This window comes from Hippocampus comes, unplaced genomic scaffold, assembly GCF_001891065.2.
Source record: "Hippocampus comes isolate QL1 unplaced genomic scaffold, H_comes_QL1_v1.1 scaffold108, whole genome shotgun sequence".
Taxonomy (NCBI): domain Eukaryota; kingdom Metazoa; phylum Chordata; class Actinopteri; order Syngnathiformes; family Syngnathidae; genus Hippocampus; species Hippocampus comes.
In genome coordinates, this window is record NW_017805071.1 from 746,717 (window position 1) to 767,448 (window position 20,732).

The 20,732-nt window shown below is 41.7% G+C and overlaps 4 protein-coding genes across 9 annotated transcripts in view; 2 read left to right on the forward strand and 2 right to left on the reverse strand.

The window, feature by feature from the left end:
- The window catches only part of LOC109512674 (lactosylceramide alpha-2,3-sialyltransferase-like), a 6,266-nt gene extending 5,488 nt beyond the window's left edge, over window positions 1-778 (forward strand). The window contains exon 8 of the mRNA XM_019864575.1: window positions 701-778. Within this exon, the coding sequence (XP_019720134.1) occupies window positions 701-778 (78 nt within the window). The remainder of the gene's footprint in view (window positions 1-700) is intronic.
- On the forward strand, window positions 119-5,103 carry LOC109512726 (lactosylceramide alpha-2,3-sialyltransferase-like). Of its 3 annotated transcripts, XM_019864674.1 has the most exons (8): window positions 128-249; window positions 870-1,020; window positions 1,225-1,345; window positions 1,577-1,917; window positions 2,151-2,337; window positions 2,634-2,774; window positions 3,302-3,454; window positions 4,539-5,103. In XM_019864674.1, the coding sequence occupies exons 2-8, from the start codon at window positions 881-883 to the stop codon at window positions 4,623-4,625; spliced, it is 1,170 nt and encodes a 389-aa protein (XP_019720233.1). In that variant the 5' UTR covers window positions 128-249; window positions 870-880; the 3' UTR covers window positions 4,626-5,103. The 3 variants fall into 3 exon arrangements, with proteins under 3 accessions (XP_019720234.1, XP_019720235.1, XP_019720233.1); XM_019864675.1 differs by lacking the exon at window positions 4,539-5,103 and having other exon boundaries at window positions 119-249; window positions 3,262-3,450; XM_019864676.1 differs by lacking the exon at window positions 4,539-5,103 and having other exon boundaries at window positions 122-249; window positions 2,634-2,772; window positions 3,302-3,450.
- Window positions 5,095-14,244, reverse strand: hps1 (HPS1 biogenesis of lysosomal organelles complex 3 subunit 1). 4 transcript variants are annotated; one of them, XM_019864673.1, is made up of 18 exons: window positions 14,104-14,243; window positions 13,154-13,317; window positions 12,940-13,074; window positions 11,807-11,949; window positions 11,448-11,556; window positions 10,102-10,262; window positions 9,918-10,020; window positions 9,303-9,381; window positions 8,793-8,848; window positions 8,482-8,649; window positions 8,221-8,400; window positions 7,619-7,695; window positions 7,407-7,544; window positions 6,698-6,763; window positions 6,453-6,597; window positions 6,020-6,133; window positions 5,752-5,834; window positions 5,095-5,681 (listed from the first exon to the last, which is right to left on the reverse strand). In XM_019864673.1, exons 2-18 carry the CDS (start codon window positions 13,268-13,270, stop codon window positions 5,519-5,521), a joined length of 2,037 nt encoding a protein of 678 aa, XP_019720232.1. In that variant the 5' UTR covers window positions 13,271-13,317; window positions 14,104-14,243; the 3' UTR covers window positions 5,095-5,518. The 4 variants fall into 4 exon arrangements, with proteins under 4 accessions (XP_019720232.1, XP_019720229.1, XP_019720231.1 ...); XM_019864670.1 differs by having other exon boundaries at window positions 8,221-8,649; window positions 14,104-14,244; XM_019864672.1 differs by having other exon boundaries at window positions 8,221-8,649; window positions 13,154-13,332; window positions 14,104-14,244.
- Window positions 14,245-18,687: 4,443 nt separating this feature from the next.
- The window catches only part of hpse2 (heparanase 2), a 47,129-nt gene continuing 45,084 nt past the window's right edge, over window positions 18,688-20,732 (reverse strand). The window contains exon 12 of the mRNA XM_019864669.1: window positions 18,688-20,681. Within this exon, the coding sequence (XP_019720228.1) occupies window positions 20,519-20,681 (163 nt within the window). The 3' untranslated portion in view covers window positions 18,688-20,518. The remainder of the gene's footprint in view (window positions 20,682-20,732) is intronic.

Sequence of the window (20,732 nt, forward strand, 5' to 3'; positions counted from 1 at the left end):
ATTTTTTGCGTGTGTGTGTGTGTGTGTGTGTGTGTGTGTGTGTGTGTGTGTGTGTGTGTGTGTGTGTATCTGGATGACCAAATAAGACTTGGGCTGACACAATGTCCAAGCCTCTAGTCTAGTTAATGTATAACCAGTGTTGGTCAGAGGGCTGTGGTAGAAAGCGGCCGCAGCCATTTTAACCGCTCTGGACATGAAGCTTCAACCATTGAGGAGAGGCGTCAAGACCCTGACAGGAGTGTCCAACGGGTATTTCACTCATTTTCGTCACTTTTCACGACATTTTGCTTAGTTTTTTATTTTATTTTTTGCAGCAGCAGCTGCATTGTCTAAAAATCCCGCATGAGACATGACCTTATTTTGTGCGTCTCAATGATATTCTGAGCTAAGTTGTTTTTAGAGTCCTTGGAAGGAGTGCTGGAGAGTGCTCCCCCTTGGGGACTCGCTCATTCTGTTTATTTATGTGATCATGTGGGTAATGACAGGGAGACCCCAGGTCGGGTTGATTGGGAGGAACCTGAGTGGTGTTCTGTTCCTGGACTTCTGTGCTTGTCCAAAACAAACACCATGTTCAAACATAAGGGTGTCCATATTTGCACCAGGACACCCTAGGCCACATTTTGATGATTGATTTGTGGTTGTGTCATCGGATTTGCGGCCACATAAGGAGCCAGATGAATTGGCTCGGGCATCTTGTTAGGATGCCACCTGGACACCTTCCCAGCAAGGTGTTCCGGGCATATCCCGCTCGGATGAGGCCTTGAGGACAACCCAGTGAGAATGCTGATGATGATGACCCCAAAAAAGTACACTTCTGTCGTGCATTTCGGTTATGTTTCAAAAGTATTTGACTTGTGTGTGTGTTGGAGGTGTCATTACCATGGTGAGTCTCAATCGCTTGAGTGTAGAAGATCCCCAGGATGTTTCCCCACTGCTGCCCGAGGCCGCAGAGCCGAAAGTGACGACGCCTGTAGAGCACGAGCGAGAAGCAATGCCGCGCAAAGACTTTTTCATCAGCAGGTATTATCGGAGAAATTTGCAGTGCAGTGTTGAACCCAAAACTTATATATAAACACAATGTGACTTTCATACCTAATTAGCGGCATTACCTTTGGCAAATTTAATTTAACTGTATTTGTGCTATTGTACGTAATGAGTTGTCAAGTGAGTGTGCATTTTTGTATCCAGCACATCAGAGGTTAATAATGTGGTGTTGTGACCCAGGACAGAGAATGCTGTCCTGAGTGTGCTGCTTCTGGCTGGATGCTACTCTGCTATTCTGATTCCAGCATATTTCCCCCTGCGTAAATTTGCTATTACCGACGATCAGTATTCCAAACGGGAGGTGTGTATCGACACACAGAGAGCCACGCACACACCTATACAAAGAGACATACGTACACATACGCACACACACCCACATGCAGAAACACAAAAGCATGCTTACACCCACACAAAGGCAACACATAAAGACACAGACTGACATATATGCATTGTGACGCACACACAAACACACACAGGGAGAGACAAACGCACTCATTCCTACTCTCTTCTTCCTCCTCCACTTCCTCCTCAGGAGGTGCTGAACCTTTCGGCCTGGCTGCTGTCAGGCCGGTGTCAACGTCGCTGGTGCGTGGAGCGCCTGAAGCAGCTGCCATGTTCCTCGGCTCTGACGGACATCCCGGTGTTCCTGCGGCGAGAAGGCAGCACCGCCTGTTGGGACGCGCCCCCTCCTCTGGGGCTCCATGGAAGCCAAGAGCATCTGACCCGGGCTCTGGCCTTTCTGCCTCAGGTCGGCCTGCCCGAGACCCTGCGGCGAGACGGTGGCTGCAGAAGATGCGTGGTGGTGGGCAGCGGAGGGGTCCTCCACGGGAGCCGTCTTGGATTGCATATAGATCAGTATGATGTCATCATCAGGTCTGTTGGCAACTAAAGCACACGCATAGGAAACAAGAATTTAATTTGGCCATTTACTTCTGTCAAAAAAATAAATCTTAAAGATTTGAACATTAATGTATTCATCTTCAAAGTTAAATACAACTGAGCTGTGTTTAGTGATTCTTTTGCACACCACTAGAGGGAGCCCACATCACACACTTTTCTTTTTGAAAGCTCAATTCTGCTCATGTTGTTTGTTGTCATCATTTAAGGATGAATAACGCTCCAGTGCTTGGCTACGAGAGAGACGCCGGTTCTCGCACGACCATCCGCTTGATCTATCCAGAGGGAGCATCCGGCTCTGCCGACGAGTACAACAAGACCTCCATTGTTGCGCTTGTGGTTTTCAAGACTCTCGACCTGGACTGGCTCACCTCTGTCATCTCGAAACAACCTCTGGTGAGTCCGCACGAGCCGAAACAGTTACGTTCAATAAAAATGAAATCCTCACTCACAGCCTAGACGCCGGTTCTCGCACGACCATCCGCTTGATCTATCCAGAGGGAGCATCCGGCTCTGCCGACGAGTACAACAAGACCTCCATTGTTGCTCTTGTGGTTTTCAAGACTCTCGACCTGGACTGGCTCACCTCTGTCATCTCGAAACAACCTCTGGTGAGTCCGCACGAGCCGAAACAGTTACGTTCAATAAAAATGAAATCCTCACTCACAGCCTTCGCCTCACGCGTCTCACAGGGCTTCTGGTCCAAGTTGTGGTTCTGGAAGGAGGTGGTGGATGATATTCCCTTGAGAGCAGAGAACTTCCGGATCCTCCATCCAGAGATTATTCGCAAGACTGGAGAAGTCCTTCAGAAATACTCACAAAAACAAGGACGTGTGAGTATATTTGACATTTCAGTCCAGCGGTGATCAAGTGTCAAACCGTGATTAATGCGAAGGGCTGCCAGTTTGATAAGTCATGATACAACAAATCTGCTTCCAAATTTGGACATAGATGGTTTCTGGCCAACAGTGATGACATGCAAATGATCAGTTCTACAACAAGGAAATCATGTAAAAGTTTCAACATTTTCAAGGCTGGTTTGATTTTGTTTTAGTTTCACTCCATACTAGTTGAGTCAATGTATGAGAATGTTGAAATGTTACTTCAAACATCTCCTGCACAGTTGATAAAGCTTTTATTTTGGTGATCAATTTAATTCGCTGGACGTGATTTCATATTGAAAAAAATCACAGAAAGGATGATTTTTATTTTTTTTTCAATTTTGGAGGGTTTGCTGTCGTGTTTTTGAAACCGATGCGCATATCAGACCAGTTTGCATGCACAAAATCTGAGTAGATACATTTTGTATTCACTGAGCAGACGCGACAGCGGGTCACAGTGAACATGTGTTGTGTTGAAGTCAATCGTGCCCACACTGGGGGCTGGCGCAGTGGTGATGGCTCTGCAGCTGTGTGACCACGTGAGCTTGGCAGGCTTCGGTTACAACATGCAGCACCCTCACGCTCCTCTTCACTACTACGAGACTGTACGCATGGCCGCAATGAAGGCTCAGGTAAGTCCGCCTCGCACCTTTGGATATTGCATGCAGTTAGTACCTCCACCAAGGACATTTTTTTTCTGCTACAATTTGGTAGGATCAGGTGAAAAGTACTCCCAGTAATTGAGTGATACAAAACATGGTGGCATTGGGGAGGGCATTTTTGGTGCTACAGAGGTTATTTTTTGGGGGCGGCGGGTACTAGGATTACGCTAAAAGGTTCATCACGTTGACTACATTTTGGGAAAGGGTGCGAGAATGTCGAAGAAAGAAGCCACGCTGCGGATCCAATTTTTTTTTTTCCAACACTTTTCTTTCCACCTTCAAAAAAGTTGGGGGTGCAACCTTTTTCTTTACAGAGCAAAAGATTTTGTCAAAATTAGGGAAGCTGGAATGTGTAAAATGGAATATGTAAGCATTTTCTCATTTGTGTGCGTGTGTCTGTGTGTGTGTGTTTAATTTTCATGTTTCAACTTCTCACAATTTTGGCGGGTCCATACTTTTTTTTGGTACTTTTGCAAAGTAATTTTTGCCAACTTCTTATGAGATAACAATTTTTTAAAAATGCACAATAATTTGGGGGGGAAAATCCGAAGCCAATTTTTACACGTTTCGTTGCACAACTTGGATTGCTAAAGTATTTTAAAAAATAGCACTTGGCTGGAATTTTGCTTAATTTTAAGAAGCAGTTTCCCATCAACTTATAACGTTTATGTTTATATCCAGGATGTTTTCTACTCTCTATATTTTAATGTAGACCCCAAGATACATTCACAAAAATAATCTCATGTTCAATTTTTCTTATGAACTTGTTGAAATGTGGTTCCCATCCAGGATTTTTTCTTTCAATTGTAGTCTTTTCATAATTTACCATCAACTTAGAAAATGTTGGCATGAACCCAAAACATATTCAGAAAAAAAAACCCTTTCCAATTTCCCATATGATTTCATAAAATGTAGCATTTTTCTTCAAGTTCACAGTGAGCACTGCATAGCTCCAATCTAGACACATGCGCGCGTTGGGTACAATTGTGTGCTGATCCATCATTTGGCCTCGGAGGAGATGGGTGCTCTACTTTGTATGTTGTCATACCTGCAGGTGGTTCATGACGTCAGCTCTGAGAAGCTCTTTCTGAGGGAGCTGGTGGCAGCTGGCGCCGTCAGCGACCTCACAGGAGCGCTGTGAAGCGGAGATGCAGACGCTGACACTAACGTGAACTCAAAACGCATTCCCGCCTCCTCCCTCTTCCTCCCGCCGTGAGCCTATGACGATGAGGAAGAGGACGCCAATGACGATGATGTCCCACATTACTGTGGCCACGCAGCTGCTCTGGAACGGCGGGGACTGACCTTTAAAGCACAACATCCTCTGGGGTCTGTCAGAGAACTTGGTGGGCTCAACTTTGAAAGGATAGAAGACAAGCTCAGACTGTAGCGGCTTGTCTTGACAGGAAGTGATATCATCATCCCCACACGTGGATTGCATAATATCAAAAATTTACTGTGCATCATATGTGGTCATATGGCCCAAAATTGGCTTCAGTCCCTCAAAAAACCACCAACATTTTTTTTTTTTTTATAACTTATTTTATAATGAGAAAAATTGCACTCAACAGAAGCACTTCACAACGTCAAGACAGAAATAAAAAAATTAAATAGAATGCGAAGAATTTAACTCTTGGCAGTTCATTCAATGGGCATTGTGCTACTCATTCGGAAATGTGGGACTTGGCCACCAGGGGGCAGTACAGTACATAGTCATACTACACGCAGATACTGCATATTAATCATTTTCTATTTGTGTTGCTACCAGTAGAAGTTGCTTAAACTTTAATTATTAGCGCAACATCGACGCTAATTTAATTAGCTCTTTTGATGTGTTCACATTGTGTTAGCATCGGGGTAGGTATTGCGTTTTTCATCCACAACAATAGAAATAAAATACGGTCAAATTATTTATGCAAGCAGTTGGTGGCAGAAAAAAAGGAAAGTGTCATGAAGGTGTACTCATAAAATCTTCAAATGTGCAAAACAACAAAGGGTTCGTCATACAGTGTGCCCGTGCTTTTAGCCGAGGGTCTAGAGGAGTGGGTTGCGCGAGGGCTCCCACAGTTTGCTGGCCAACTGTCGGCAGTGCTGCAAGATGATGTCAGTGGGGATGACGCCCAGGTGCACTGTGAGCAGCTCGTAGCACTTCACCACCTCGCCCTGGTGGCTCTTACTGTAGTAGCGCAGTAACTTCCTGTGAACACACAACGTGCATTAAATGTTTTTTTTTTTTTTTTTTAACAGTTCCGCTGAAGTTCGCTCACCTGTAGTAGTCCCAGGCAAGCATCCCGATAGGGGCGGAGTCATCGGATAGGACGGGCATTTCCACCGCCTCCAATTTGTAGCCCTGATGGTTTTAATATGCCAGGATGAAACAGAGAAGCAGTATGGCAGAGAAGGTTGGGCCAGGAAAAGTGAATCTTTTATGACACCAGTCACATAACTACACAGACACACCTTGTATTTTTTTCCCACTTTTGAATGAAGGTAAAATCCCATTTTCTTGCGGCGGTAAAAACCCAACCAACTTACGGTTTCATTTTCAAACCAGAGGAAGTAGCAGAAATAGAAGTCGCCGTCTCGTAGCGTGACAGTGGAGTAACCCTTTTGGAGGTAGCGCCGCGTTGTGCTCACCAGCCTCCAAACCTTGATTGCAATACACACACACACTTACAGTCGGCTATGCACGCTGAGGGGATCTAACATTAGGCACAACCGCGCAATCCAGTGAGATCCAGTGTGCACAAAATGTAACACTCAATTTTTATTGATAGTGCATTGTGCCGGTGTCCCTAATGAAACGTCTGGTGATTCCATACTGTGTGATGACAATTGATCACGAACAATGAATAGAGCCAAAAAAAATCCCCAACTGTGAGGGAGGATTACGAGTGTCGGTGTTGCTAGGATACAGAGTCAATCGTCCGCAGTTGAACACAACATTTGATTGGCACGTGCGTCTCACCTTGTTTTTGATTAACTGAGCGACCGGCCCTTTGCCCAGCTCCGATGTTGTGCGCTCAGTGACATTGAGGGAAGGCGCTATCATCTGGCCCGTGGATCGATCCACGCAGATGAAGTGGATGAGTCCCGGGAAGTCCTCCAGGTACGTGAGACCAAATGGGTCAAGGACAGTACAGGCACTGAGAGATAGATTACGAAACTCAAGGACAAATCAATTGTACCAGGCTCGATTCCATGACAGGATATGACACCATGGTAATGTTTCTCTTGCTTTTCACGAGCAAGAAGTCCTTCCAGTCGATCAGCTTTTCCCTGGGAGAAGGCGAGGAAGTGAGAGGGAAGACAGAAGAGGTGCACAAAACGCATGCAGCAATCATGTTATCGGGTTCCGGGGCGCATGAAAGGGTTAATATTCAAAATCTTTCACAGGGATTCCCTTGGACTTGAACATGTACCGTATTTTCCGCACCTATAAGCCTTCCATTTTCTTAAAAGTTTACAGCGCGCCTTAAAATCCGATGGGCCATGTGTATGGTCATTACGGTATTTCGATATTTCGACCCCAAAATGTCTCCTTGCTCGAGACCTGCTCACAACGCAGAGTTCAAACTGAAGGCGATCGGTTTGCAGTTGAACACGAAAATAGAGCAGCGGCAAGAGAGTTGCAGTTGAACATGGAAATAGAGCAGTGGCAAGAGAGTTCAACGTTAACGAGTTAATGTTATAACTTGCTGTTGGTTAAGTGAACCGTTTTACTGACATCTGATCGTTCTGTTGGCATTTCCTTGAGTGTAGCTCCATCTAGTGGATGCATTGTAGATTGCATCTTATGCCGGTGCGCCCAATGTATGAAAAAAAATTACAAAATAGGTCATTCATTGAAGGTGCGCCTCATAATCCAGTGCACCTTTTAGTGTGGAAAATACGGTAAATCCATTTTTTGACTGATACGTACTGCAGCATCGTCTGCGCTCGCTCTTGCAGAGTGGGCGAGAGTTTCCGAGGAACGTCGGCCGGTCCGGAGTCAATGAGGAAGCACTGGCGGTAAATGCCACACAGCTGGGTCTTCATGCTCTTACACCACGGGATGAGACTGCAAAGAAAACAATGACGGGACCAATGACGAGCTGAAATGCAAACATTGAGAGTTTGCAGAATGACACTCACTCTGTGCTGAAGCCAGGTCCACCTCGGGAAAAGGCTCGGTTCTTGAATTCGCTCCAGACATTTTGTAACTGTGCAGACTGGATTGAAAATGTCATGAATAAGTATCAAAAATGATCAAGTTTGTCTGAAAAAAGACAGTGAATCTTTTTTTTAAGGAATATTATATATGTGCAACATACATTTGAAAAAACAAATTAAAGCTCTTCTAGGTTGCACTACACTTATTGTTCAAATGTGTCTGTAACATAATTTACTATTTCATATTTGTTCCTGCACATGGAAAGTAAGACCTTGATTAAGACGACGTCTGATCTGCTGCTTAGGGGTAAGACGCGGAATCGTGTTTGACGAACATTTGCAGGGGTCTTCAACCATTAGGATAAAAATAAAAACATGTAATGCCATTTACATACAAGCGCTTCATATCGCAAGACTATACTTCAATTCAAAGATGAAAAACAGGCAGAATATAAGACATCAAATGACTGGAAAATTATTTTTTTTTTTTAAATTTTTTTTTTAAATCATCATTTTGAAAACAACACCTGCTCACCACACAAGACTAATGTACACAAGAGATGTAAATGAAAAAAAATATCTACTTGAATGTCGCTGGGCCCCAGAACTTTGATGAACTTGTCCAGTTTGCTTCGGATGTCGTGGATCGTTGGTTGACTTCTAGTAGCAGACGACCCTTCCTGGCCTTCGCTCAAACGCTTCTCCAGCTTGGCGAAGGCCTCCAGGAACATGTAGACGGACGCCGCCACTGCACTGGTGGGAATCTGATTGGATTGGGTGGAACGGAGATCGCGTGAGTTTAAAGTCAAACGCGGATGGGAGGCAGCTGTGCCTTGAGTACAAACCTTAGTGAGTAGCACCAGCGTTATGCCGGGCCACAGTGGCAGACAGTACATGGAGTGAGGCATCATGGGATACAGCCCATCCTTGTGGGACACTTCGAGAAACACCCTGTGGGGCGTGGACGGGTCAGGTGGAGGGACATCCAAAGTGTGCAGGCTGTCTTCTGCCATCTGAACACACACACACACACACACACACACACACACACACACACACACACACACACACACACACACACACACCTGTATAGTAAGCTACGAGATGTTGCAATGTGGCACATGCAGTATAAAGGATAAGGAATATGAAGGCATACGTGAATGTCCGGATCCACAAACTCAAACACCGTCGTATCTTCTCTTGCTTGTTTTTCTGGAGGAACAAAAAAAATATATCTTTTTCAAATTAATTGACACACTATGCACATTCACTTGAGCGATTTTGACTACAATAGGAGGATACTGGGCACAAATTTGATTTTATACATCAAGTTTATTCTCAACATAGGAAACATAAAATTTGTTACTTTATTTCAAGATGTATTTTTCCATTATAATTATTGTTGTTTGGCTGGGAGAAATAATATTTACCGCTGTGTCATAAATTGTTTGGGAGATGCATGTTATGCTATGATTTTTATTAAGCTATACACAGTCAAAATTGTGCCCCGCCCCCCCAAAATACATTAAAACAAATCTACAAATACTCAGTCACTTCAACTACTCCTGTTGATTTTTAAAAAAATATATTAAAACAACATTTAGTACGGCTTACTGTGTTGCATGACCAATAATAATATATAAACAACAAATATCCCCAAACTCACCTGAACTGCTGGAATCAGTAGGGGAAGGCTGAGGTGTGTAAAAGCTCTCTGGGCCTGAGCCGCTTGCACTATCGACATCCTTCCCATGAAAGAGACAAAAAAAATGTTTGAGAGTAATTGTTTCAATAATAATCATCATCATCATCCTCATTTAAACTGACAGAAAACAAACGTGTTCAGTATTAAAGAGAGAATAAAAAGTAAATGCTTAAAAAAAAAAAAAAATTGCAAAAATTAAATATATATTTTTTTAAAGTATATATATTCAATAATCCTAAAAAAAAAGAAAATATACAAAAATAACACATCACAGGAATAGTCAAAAATGACGGGGAAAAAAATGCTTACTCTTACAATTGAAAAAATGTGTGGCGTGGCTGTCCTTTTAGGGTGCAACACAACTTCTAGGGTGGCACGACAGCTTGGAAAAAAACTCCCAAAACTGCGAAAGTAACTTCAGCTACAGGCTCAAGGCAAAATGTATGTATATATTTTTTTAATAGCTGCAAAATAATCCGCAGTCCTAAATGACTTGGCTTCAGAGTCTGCGGCACTGTGTAAACCCCTGCTCTGAGATATGTGAAAGTGAGTGACCGTCAACGCCACCTACTGTACCTCAGAAGTGTGGTCATCTTGGTCCATGTTGCTAGGATACATGTTTTGGGCCATGATGATGAGGACCAAGAGGTCTGAAGTGGCGAGCGTGCTCGCAGTGCGGCTGCAGATACCGTCAAGGCCCAAGTGAGAATGTTTATTTGAGTTGGTGAAGACGAGGTGGGAAAGCAAGAGAGTGCAGCACCTGGAGTAGAAGGCCAGTAGTTTGGTGTGCACCAGGATGAAAGCGTGCTGCACCTCCTCACCCGCCCGTTCCACGCTGCTGTTGAGCTGCTGAACTAAACGGCGCTCCAGGAACTCGATGCACTGCTCGCACAGCGTGGGGTGGATCAGCCTCTCCACCGCCTGTCAAAGCGAAACACACGTTGAATAGCACCACTCGTCTATGGATGCAGTCTTTCCCAAACTTTATTGAGACAAGGAACGTATTTTACACCACCATACCAAAATACTGGAAAAAGAGGATTGTGCCTGAATTTTCTCACAAATATACTTAGCGGGTGTTGAATTGGACACAAATCTTAAAGCCATGACTTATTTTATTGTATGAATGGTAACCGGTGGGTAAACAGATTTGTCGAACCTTCTGCCAGCGAAGCGAAAAGCATTTCATTCTTATGCCTGTCACTACGTGACACTGACATAGATTGATATGTAGCTCTTTGTATTAGTCAATAATTTCCTCAGCAGTGAAGTGTAAAATTCCTGCATCAGAGGATGATCTCTCATGGCACACTAGACTGTGCTTCGGAATCACTCACTGCTCAAATCTCATGGATTTGTATTTACAGCTTGAGTTCAAAAGACAAAAATGTAAACCATTCAAACAGACGTTACTGCTGCCATCTAGTGGTTAAACATTTCAAAATAAATTTTACTGACAAAAAATATGGCCCAAATTTATTGCGTGTTATGAGTTTGATGTTTCATTTTAAAAACCGTATCAGTTAAGAATATTGTCATGGGGTGGGAAAGACATCAATTACAACAAAAAAAACGTATCTTTAAATTTAAAACAAAACAAAAAAATTCTGTGTCCACCAAAATATTAATGATTAAGTTTAGAGGCAAATTGGACACCTCAATAGGAATCCCTACACAATGTGGTGTAATAAGTTTCAAAGAAAACAAAATACTTCATACATTTTTTGAACTTTTTCATAGGAAATTTAAATCAGCAATTTGGGGGAAAAAAAAAACTTCAGTAGGACATGCACAATAATTTGTGAGCAGTACTGGCAAGTAACTGGGATTTATTTTTTTTTCTCATATTTTGTTTTGTCAGAAGTAGAATTTATGATTGCATACTAAGACCTTTTCAAAAATACTACTAATTTTGGGGTTGGCACTGTACTGATGAGCGTTGGCGGTGACCTGAAGCTTATCCGGGCTTTGTGTGATATGGGATGCACCCAAGACTGATTGTCAAAAATTAATTTAGCTGTTTTGAAATGAAAACGACCTGGAAGTCACCCAACATGCTGCATTAGATGCAATTTTGAAACAAACAAGGTGGTGAATAGACTCCACCTCCACTAAGAAGCTCTGGTCGTTCTCCCTGAGGTGGTTGTAGGTGTCTAGCAGGCTCTGGAGATGTTTCCATAGATGAGCCCTTTGCTTCGTGTCTTGAGGACGCAGCCTGAACAGAAACAGAACAACACAAACGCATCAATATCGTTTGTCAGGTCAAACGGGTGCAATTGGACCAATTATGACGTTAACGTGTTGTCAATCTTCATTCTTTTTGTAATTTGCCTTGCCTCTGCAGATGCCAGATCTCAGTGACATTGTATATGTATTTAAAAAAAAAAACATACAACGCATCAAGACTGTGTTGCATTGGAGGTGTAGGACCCAATATACAAATATACGTTTCTAAGATGTCTTACTCTCTCCTGATCAGGCTACCGCTGAGGGTGACCATACCGAAGAGCACCTCAATCATCTTCTTGGTCACATAGATTTTCCTCCTCAGATCATCCTCCCCCTCCTCTCCGTCTCCGTTCACGGCGATGTAGAGACACTCGTCAAACTGAAGGTGAACACACATATCACATCCACAAATTGATGGTATCGTTTTCCAAGTATCGTCCCTCATAAGTTTTAGAATGGTACGGATCGAATGATCCCCAACATAAGAAAATGATTATGGTTTTTGGGTTAAAGGGACGACAGTATTAGACATTATAGTAAAATCCAATGGTTGTCAGTTCAGAAATAAAAAAATATATTTGCTTTTCAAATTTCAAAGCTAATTATGATTTTAGTTATAATTAGTTCAGATAGGCCACTTTCCATGCAAATTTTGGAACATTAATAGAATAAGATGGGAATTTTTGGTCATATATTGTAGTCCAACCTAGACAACAAATACAATAATGAGCATTTTGTTGTTTCCTAATGTTACTGTCCGACAAAAACACTTACTTCCAAATGTGTTTTTTTTTTTTTTACCTTTACGCTAAAAAAAAAGAACATTGCATTATCTTAGTGTTTCAGTGATGTTTAAAAAAAATGCATTTGCGAAATTGATTTACTGAGTCAAATCATTTTCCTTTTTGGTTTCTACTATTCTTTAATTAACTGTGTATAAGAAAAAACATGAACACTGAAACACTATCTGTAAGGTATGATGTTGATGAAAAGCATCACCGTATCGTAAAATGGATTTCAAATGTGGAATGTAATTGTGGTTGTAATGGTGTACAACTGCGCTGCATTTTATATGACAGCTGAATGGTAACCTTGTTTAGCTGGATGAGAGAGTCAAATGCTGAACAGTATATTACAAACAGCTCTTTGTAAGATGTAGTGCAATTCTACTCCAGTGCAAACTACAAACACAATTGAATACATATTGTTAAGTGAATACCTTTCTGGCTATGTCAATCAAAAAGCAAACCTTGGTAACCGTGGACTTGTAGATTGTGCAAATGTCAGCAGTAGTTCCTAAATGTACATCAGACGACTGCCCAGATGTTAGGTACTGATGCAAACTGACATTTTTTTTTTTAATGAGTACCTGGTGTAGTACATAGATGTGATTGTTCTCCGTGGTGAAGCAAGTGTAGCTGTCCCCCAGCCGGTCGACCATCGAGCTGCAGGAGATGATGATGGGGGCCAACAAAGTGCTGATGCTATCTTCAAAATCTGGAAGCTTCAATACATCACATATTGTGCTATAATTATTAAACATGCAATTTCAGGAGACAAATGTATGTTCTTCTCCTCTGTACCCTCTGGCCTTCCTCCTGGGCCGCGCCATACTGTTGCTGGATATTGTGCTGGAACTCAGGGTCAGTCCAGTGGAAGAGGACTTCGGCGCTCTCAGTGGTGATGAGTAAGGCTTTCATTTGGAAGACCTGTACTTGTGTTCGCTTTTTACAGCCACTCTACAGCTCTGCATACATTAACACTAATTAAAACAAGATACAAACACAACAGTGACAGGGAGAAATGGAAGTCCTTAAAATTGTTCCAGTAAACTTTTGTACAACACGTTTATTAAAGGTTAATGAGGGAAATGAATGACTTAGTTAAAATTATACGTAAATTAATCGGAAAAAAACTGAAATCATTGGCAGTCTATTGACATCCTTGTGTTCTAATAATTGAGCTGACTTATTGTACGGTATCTCAACTTTGCAAGTTCTTTGTTTGCAGCAAAGAAAACATTTAGAAATTGCGCAATATTATACATTCATGAAACGTTTTTGTTGGTGTTTGACAACCACTGTTTTTGTAGTTATTCTCGTATATCACTGTAACTACAAACCACCCGTATAATGTTTCAATTCGAAATTACATATTTAACTCAATAACTCTCTGACAGTGCAATAAACACGTTTCTATATTTAAAAACGCATAATTTATCATGGAAGCACTTTTTCTTAATGTCATTTCGTTGCAGGTGTACCTAATATTATGGCCATTAGGTTAACTACTTCTATCGACAATGTCATCCAGGGACCGTCTGCATTGTGTACAAAAGTGGCACGTCCATGCGTAGTAAAAATAAACACAAATAATGACCATACTTGATCATTTTCAGTCTATTTGGGGTCTTTTTTTTCGATTTGCACGCTGCAAAAAAAAAATAAAAGTTAGCGGCTCAAAAAAAAAAAAAAGGAGAACTTCCTTGATGCACTCGTACTTCCCACTAGTGAAAAAGAACCATTCGACTTACTTTGCGTTTTATGGTGCCTGTAATATCGAGCTCTAGATCCATTAGGTTTTTTTTTCCTTGCTTGTCAAATGCTTCGGCCAGTTTGTGTACAGGTTTGGACAGTACTCGTTCCTTCCGCGTTGTAGCCGCACTACATACACGTCATGTGACCACAGCACAAGCAGTATCCGTGCGCAGTAGATCTCGAAATTAAGAATGAATGCAGGTTTTTTTTTCCTCGTCAATAAGCGCTTGTGTAGTCAGACGTGGTCATGTGCTGCCACAAGCGAACACATGATCAGCTCCTGCGATGGTTTGATGTTTCTGGAATGTAAACTATGGTGAGAATTTGCAGCATTTAAGCACGAGGTTCTATTGTTAAGTTATTAGAGGGCTGGAAAGTCAGTGCAGAGAGCCACAAGGCCAACCCCATGCAAATGCAAAAATTCTCAGAAACTGTATGACTTAGCGTACTTAGTTTTGCACTTGATGGACTAAATATTGATATGAAAATGACAAATCAAACGAGACACAGAATGTAAGGCAGAAACTAAGTTTACCATCTTGGCGTTAACTGGTTTATTGCGCGCATTTCATAATGATGAAACATCATACTCTCTGTTGCTGTGACTGATCCCTGCCTATAGATGCCGCAAGGTGGCGCCAAAGCACAAAATTAAGCTACTCAACTCACTTCAACATGGTTCCTTGGCACCAATATGGCACAAAATGGCAGCAAAGAAAGACACCAATTAGACAGAGCTTTGGTCTAAGCACAAAAACAGCGAATAGGCACGGGAACGTCGCTGTTGGCTCTTATTGGAGGTCCTTTGGCCATTCCTCAGTCAAAGTTGTCAAAGGATGCATTCTGGAATTTATACAAAATGGCTGCCTCAAACCAAAATGAATGACTTCCTGTTGGGTGTCACGCATATGTATTTAAACGTTATTGTTCCATGTAAGGCAATCGAGAACAGAATGTACATGGCAGTCACTGAAACTGTTGTCGTATGCAACTTTGATGAGAACCTCACTAAAATGCACACATTTTGACCAGAGGTTCTTCGGCCTTCGCAGACTCAGGCCCCCCTTAAAAGATGACTCAATCATCAAAATAACTGCGCCTGGCGCTCAGGCCGTTTTGCGTGACAGCGCCTCTGTGGTGGAGGGGCTCTGTAGTCCAGGGCGGCCCCCCACAACTATTTATACACTATGATCAGCCAGGAGACAAGAAAGGACCTCTTAGCCAGCTTGGAGGATTTCACAATGTTTACTCAGTATATACAGGAGTCAGCGCAAACAAGAGCCTGGCTTCCCAGAACACTGACGGAGCCGAGTAGATGTTGGACCAAACGTGGAAGTCGAAGCACTCAGGGACTGTGTTAAGCCCAGCAAAGTTAATGAAACATAAATGTTTACTTCTCTGCTCCGGTCAAACAGCCAAGAGTACATTCCGCACTCAATATTTTGATACAACACAGATTTATGTAGCCATGAAAAATAAGGAAGAACATGAATGGTAAGTGGGATCACCCGGTGGTGATGTTTTGTGGTTATGATGTACGCTAATGAGATCTTTTTATACAATATTTGACATTTGAAGAAACAAAAATCCATCCGATGGTGTTCTTCAAGGGAAAAATGTACGTGTTAACACATGTATGCATTACCTCAAATTGCAGGGCCTTTTTCGAACCAAACAAAGGGAGAAAGAAATATGTGGAATCATCGTGGAATTTATTCAGTTCATAAAAGAAATAGGCTAACATCAAGCATTACTACGAGGTCATTTTTAAGCCACTCTAAAGATAATTCCAAAAGGGGCATACTAGCATCATGGAAAAGTGGAATCATATGGTATGTGTTCAATGAGGTTGGAGTTTTTCCTCAGAAAAGCGGACTTAAAAAAAATTATAAAATTAAACTTGATTTCTATTTAGAGAAGGTGCAAGGTCATTGTTAACCAAACAAATGGCAGAGGACAAAGCATAATAGCATTAAGGCAGGGGTGCCAAACTCCTTTTTGTCGCTTGCCACATTGTAGTTTCACTTGGAGGGCCGTTATGAATTTTGGGAAACCATAAAAATGTTTCTTGCCCTCCACATCTTACATACACAGCGCACAACAAATTGATGAACAACTAGTTTTAAAATCAGAAGTCAAGAATAATGACTGTTATTGTGGATTACATATGACAGTTTGAAATTTTGGTTCAGACTTTAGCAAGCATCATAGACCTTGACATGCGTGTTTTGCTTTCGCGGGCCATATAAAATGATGTGGTGGGCCAGATCTGGCCCCCGGGCCTTGACTTTGACACCTGTGCATTAAGGGGAAAAAAATACACAGACTTCAGGCAACCAGAAGCAAGATGTGCATTTATTTAAAATAAAAAAAAAAAAAAACATCACAATCAACAAATGTACTGTAAATCGTAGAATTCATGAGAAGTGTGAAACGTGCCTTCAGATAACCTTGAACATATTTTGGCGCCATATGACTGAAGTTCAGCTGAAATGAAACATGCCTTGAAAATAGATTGGGACGTCCTGTCCACGTAGACCCTCACTTCAAACGCAAATCAGCTGCCTACACTTTAAACCAACTTTGACACATGATCCCAAACAATTTTCTTGAGAGAACACAGCTCAGTGAAGGGCACTTAACGGGCGAACATTCTGTGTTTTTTCAGGAGCTTTTAAAAAAAAATAATAAAGGCCGTCTACAGTGACAGGACTGTGGCAGCCCGGCTTCAGTGCGAACCACTTTGCTTTAAATCTCCCAACACTCTTCGCCTGTTAGAAATGAAGTGCGCACCTTGTAAAAACCTTAAAACACACGCGCGTAAACTCTTTACCACTTGATCGCAAGTGACAGCCGCTAGGTAGCAGCTAGCGCAGGAAGCTCACTCCACAACTTGTGTCCACACTCATTTTTGCTTCTGGGCGTCCCAGGACGCTTACTGCTATAAACAGTAGTTGTAGCTGATTAGGTGTTTTCATTCTTGTTCGATGTTGTTTGTGTTGCCTCGCGTTGTCGGCTAATAGGAGTCGTGTGCAGCAAGAGCTTCCCAGGCCCAAACACCGTTAGAAGCTAGCACCTAAATTTACAACTTACATCAACTGGTTATAATTTATTTCTAACAGTCTGGTCTCCCTGTGCGTCTTGGCTGCACAGCTTATAGTCGTTTGAGGTTTTTATTTTTTCCCTAATTTCTTTCAATTTCAAGGTGTTGCCATGAAAATATAACTTGCCCAACGCCTTCAAAATTCTGAGTTCTGGCATCAACCACATAGGCACATGATTGAAATTTTTTTAAAGCATGATTTTAAATTTGCTTCTCTGCGTCTGCACGAATCCCAGAGTGATGCCAAAAATTTTCCAACCTCTAATTAGCTATGTTTATCGCTCTGATTGATTGATCTTAAAATGCGGACCTTTTTCATCAATAAATGTGAGTGCTGGTATCTCCCAGATGGATCGTCTTCATTTATAATTTTCTTACCACGGTCAGAAAAAAAAAAATATGTGAAGCATAAATATCTTACAGGGAAGGCTAGTGATGTGTGTTTGAAATACCCGTTAGGAAGAATCATTTCTGACAAGTGAGATGACAAAATAAATTGAAATTGTCCCAAAAAGCAGAATTGCTGTCATTGGAATATAGTAAGACATTTCTTTAACAATAACAAAACCCCAAAACAATAGCCACTAAATATATTTTATTATCACCCCTTTGTCTTTTTTTTAAATACAAAAAATATATACGTATAAAAACAAAATCATTTCATAAAATAAAATAATGTTCTTCAAGAAATATGAACACCTCCATCTTACAAATATTTTATACATACATAGCTTTGGAATTTCGCATAACATCAACGCGGTGAGCCCGTTTAAAGGTTCATAGCTTAGAAGCAGGATGCATAATGACGCATAGCCTTCAAAATATATTTGCTAATTTACATTTTAAGCAAATATCTTTCAATTTCAAAACAGGGTTAGTCTGATGTTGGTTAGAAATGTTCCTACTGACTTGGATTATGTATCATTACCACCAAGCAATCACATAAATAGATGTATGGTTAACGACGTAAAGCTCAACACATGTAGTTTCTCTTATGTACACAACAACAATTCACACAAACCCAAATTAGAAAATGGAGGGACGGTACATACGGATGGACCTTTTCACCGCAGACAAAACAAAAACCTATGTGACGATTAAAAAAAAAACAAAACAAAAAAAAAAACATCCACCCCTAATAGAGACGGTATGATACCTTTTGGAACCTTTTTCCTACTTTTACTGATTTGAGATTGTAAAAAAAAAAAAAAAAATGACAGCAAATCTGTACATGACATGTAACAATTAGCAGCACAAGCTAGTTAGATTGCGATGAAGATACACCCAGGTTACAATAAACTTTCAAAACATTTTCTTCAATTCTGCCTCTGAAACTTAACTCTGATTTAAATGTAGCTAAATTCTGGTACAGCGGAACTTCCAAAGTTGAAGACAAGCTATTTTGTGGTGTTGTGTGACTTCAAAGTTGTAGTTTCAAAACAATCGGTCCCCTAGGAAATAATGTAAAGTGAATGTCTTTTTTTTAAAGATCACATTTAAGACTAAAATGATTTGCCCACCCTTTGAAGAAAGAAAATTTGGTTGAATTTCAACTTTGGGCATTCCACTACTCTGCTCTCCCATTTGCAGCTAAGCAACAGTGACACAATAAAAACAAAACAGATTATGAAAAAACATATCCTTTTGCACAGTGTAGCACACACACACACGCGCACGCACGCACACACACACAAACACATCAGTAGCTTCATCGGGAAAGACACACATAATGCACACATGCTACTTCCTCTGTGTCAACAAATATCACCTGTTTTGAATTTGCTGTCATTCTTGTGACTGAGACGGTAAAATTCACTTGGCAGACATACCCCAAAAGTTTTTCTCTTTGACGGCCTGGGCAAGGGAAACCGAGCTTAATCGAGTCACAGATGAATTCTATATTCCAGGTATTGAATTTCGGTCAATATGAAACAACCTGTAAGGCGGCGGTACCCAAAAACATGGACCAGGACCAGTTACAGGCAGAACCATAACTCAATGGACCAACGGTTGTCTGTATTTATGTTGCCCTCAACTCCCACTCGTGAATAAAGTGCACAATAACAAAATTATTTCAGTCCATTGTCACAATGATATCCGAATGTGTTAACTAGATTCAAACTCACCATAGAAATTGCTTGATGTTCCCATCTGGAGATGATGGGCCTGTGGCCACTGAAGCCAGGAATTTGGGGAAAACTGTTCAATAAAATTAGCGGTGTATAACAATGTACAGTATGTCACAAGTGTGGTCAGGCTGGCACAGTACAGGATTGAAACTGAAAATCGTAAACTTCCCTTTCCTTTGAAATGGCAGAACCGCAGCAGGCTCTTTCCAACTTCCAGATTTTGTGCCGCAAATCCAGATCCAGACAGATGAGCCCAGTGACCCAGTGAGCAAAATTGTGGCTACGGCTTATGCTACTTCTGTTCAGCGAAATGAAACAGACTGGAGAGAAAAAAACGAACCCAAACGACGGATCCTCCGAGCTCATTTATGTAGGCCAGAAGCATGGGAGCATTTTAGCCACCTGGATGAGAACAGAGATGTCAAACACGTCAAGTGATTAACACATCTAGCGAATAATTACCGTGCCTGTTAAAGGCATGGATATTACTTGAGGAAATACAGTCATCTGGGAACTTTCTTGTTTGTTTGTTTTGTAATCAATGTTCTGACTGTATGATACGATCCATGGTCCGGTGGTTATGGAAACAAATTTTAAAGCGAAACAAATTTTGTGGTGACTGGAAAGTTACTGTGGAAGGAAATGGAAAAGGCTCAGTGCGGCTCTCATCTCGGTCGAGAACCAATAGGGGTCCACGGGCATCAGGTGGCCCGCAAGGGCATTTTGAAGATCAGTGGACTAATCAGGTCGCAAGTGATTGAAAAAAAAAACGTTTTTTAACACTATAGTGCATGAACCTTTTGATTTGTAGGCTGCCTTATTTATTATTATTTATAAAATTGATGAAAAGCAGACACATGCGTGCTGCTTTGTTTGTCAATGTTGAAAAAATGAGTTGAGCCTCTTGATTAAAGTTTGGAAGTGGCGCTAAAATCGACGGTTAGCCCGGGGGGGGGGGGGGGGGCCCCAGACGTAAAGGCGGCCCTGCAAACCGGTAGCTATTCACATTAATCACCACCCAAGAAGTCTGTTTCAAAAAAGTTAGTCACTCTTGCAATATTTCCCAACTTCTGATGTGCCCTTGAGGAAGGAGGTCACATCTTGGTTGAAAAGTCCACAATGAAAGAAAGTTAAGTTCAGAGCTTTGAGTGAGAATTAGAAACAATGGGTCAACCCATGTTATCTTCGGCAGGCGTATGCGTTAATGTTTTTGAGGACGTAGAAGCCAATGGTCATGGGAGGCATGGCTATCGTCCGTCCTGCCCGCAACGTCTTGGGCTTCAGTTCCGGGAATGTCTCGTTGTCCAGCATTGACAGTCTCTCGCCGTTCAGCTGTACGTGTCTGAGAGAAGAAGACGACATAACTTGTGTTTGGTAGTCTACTCGAAAAGCC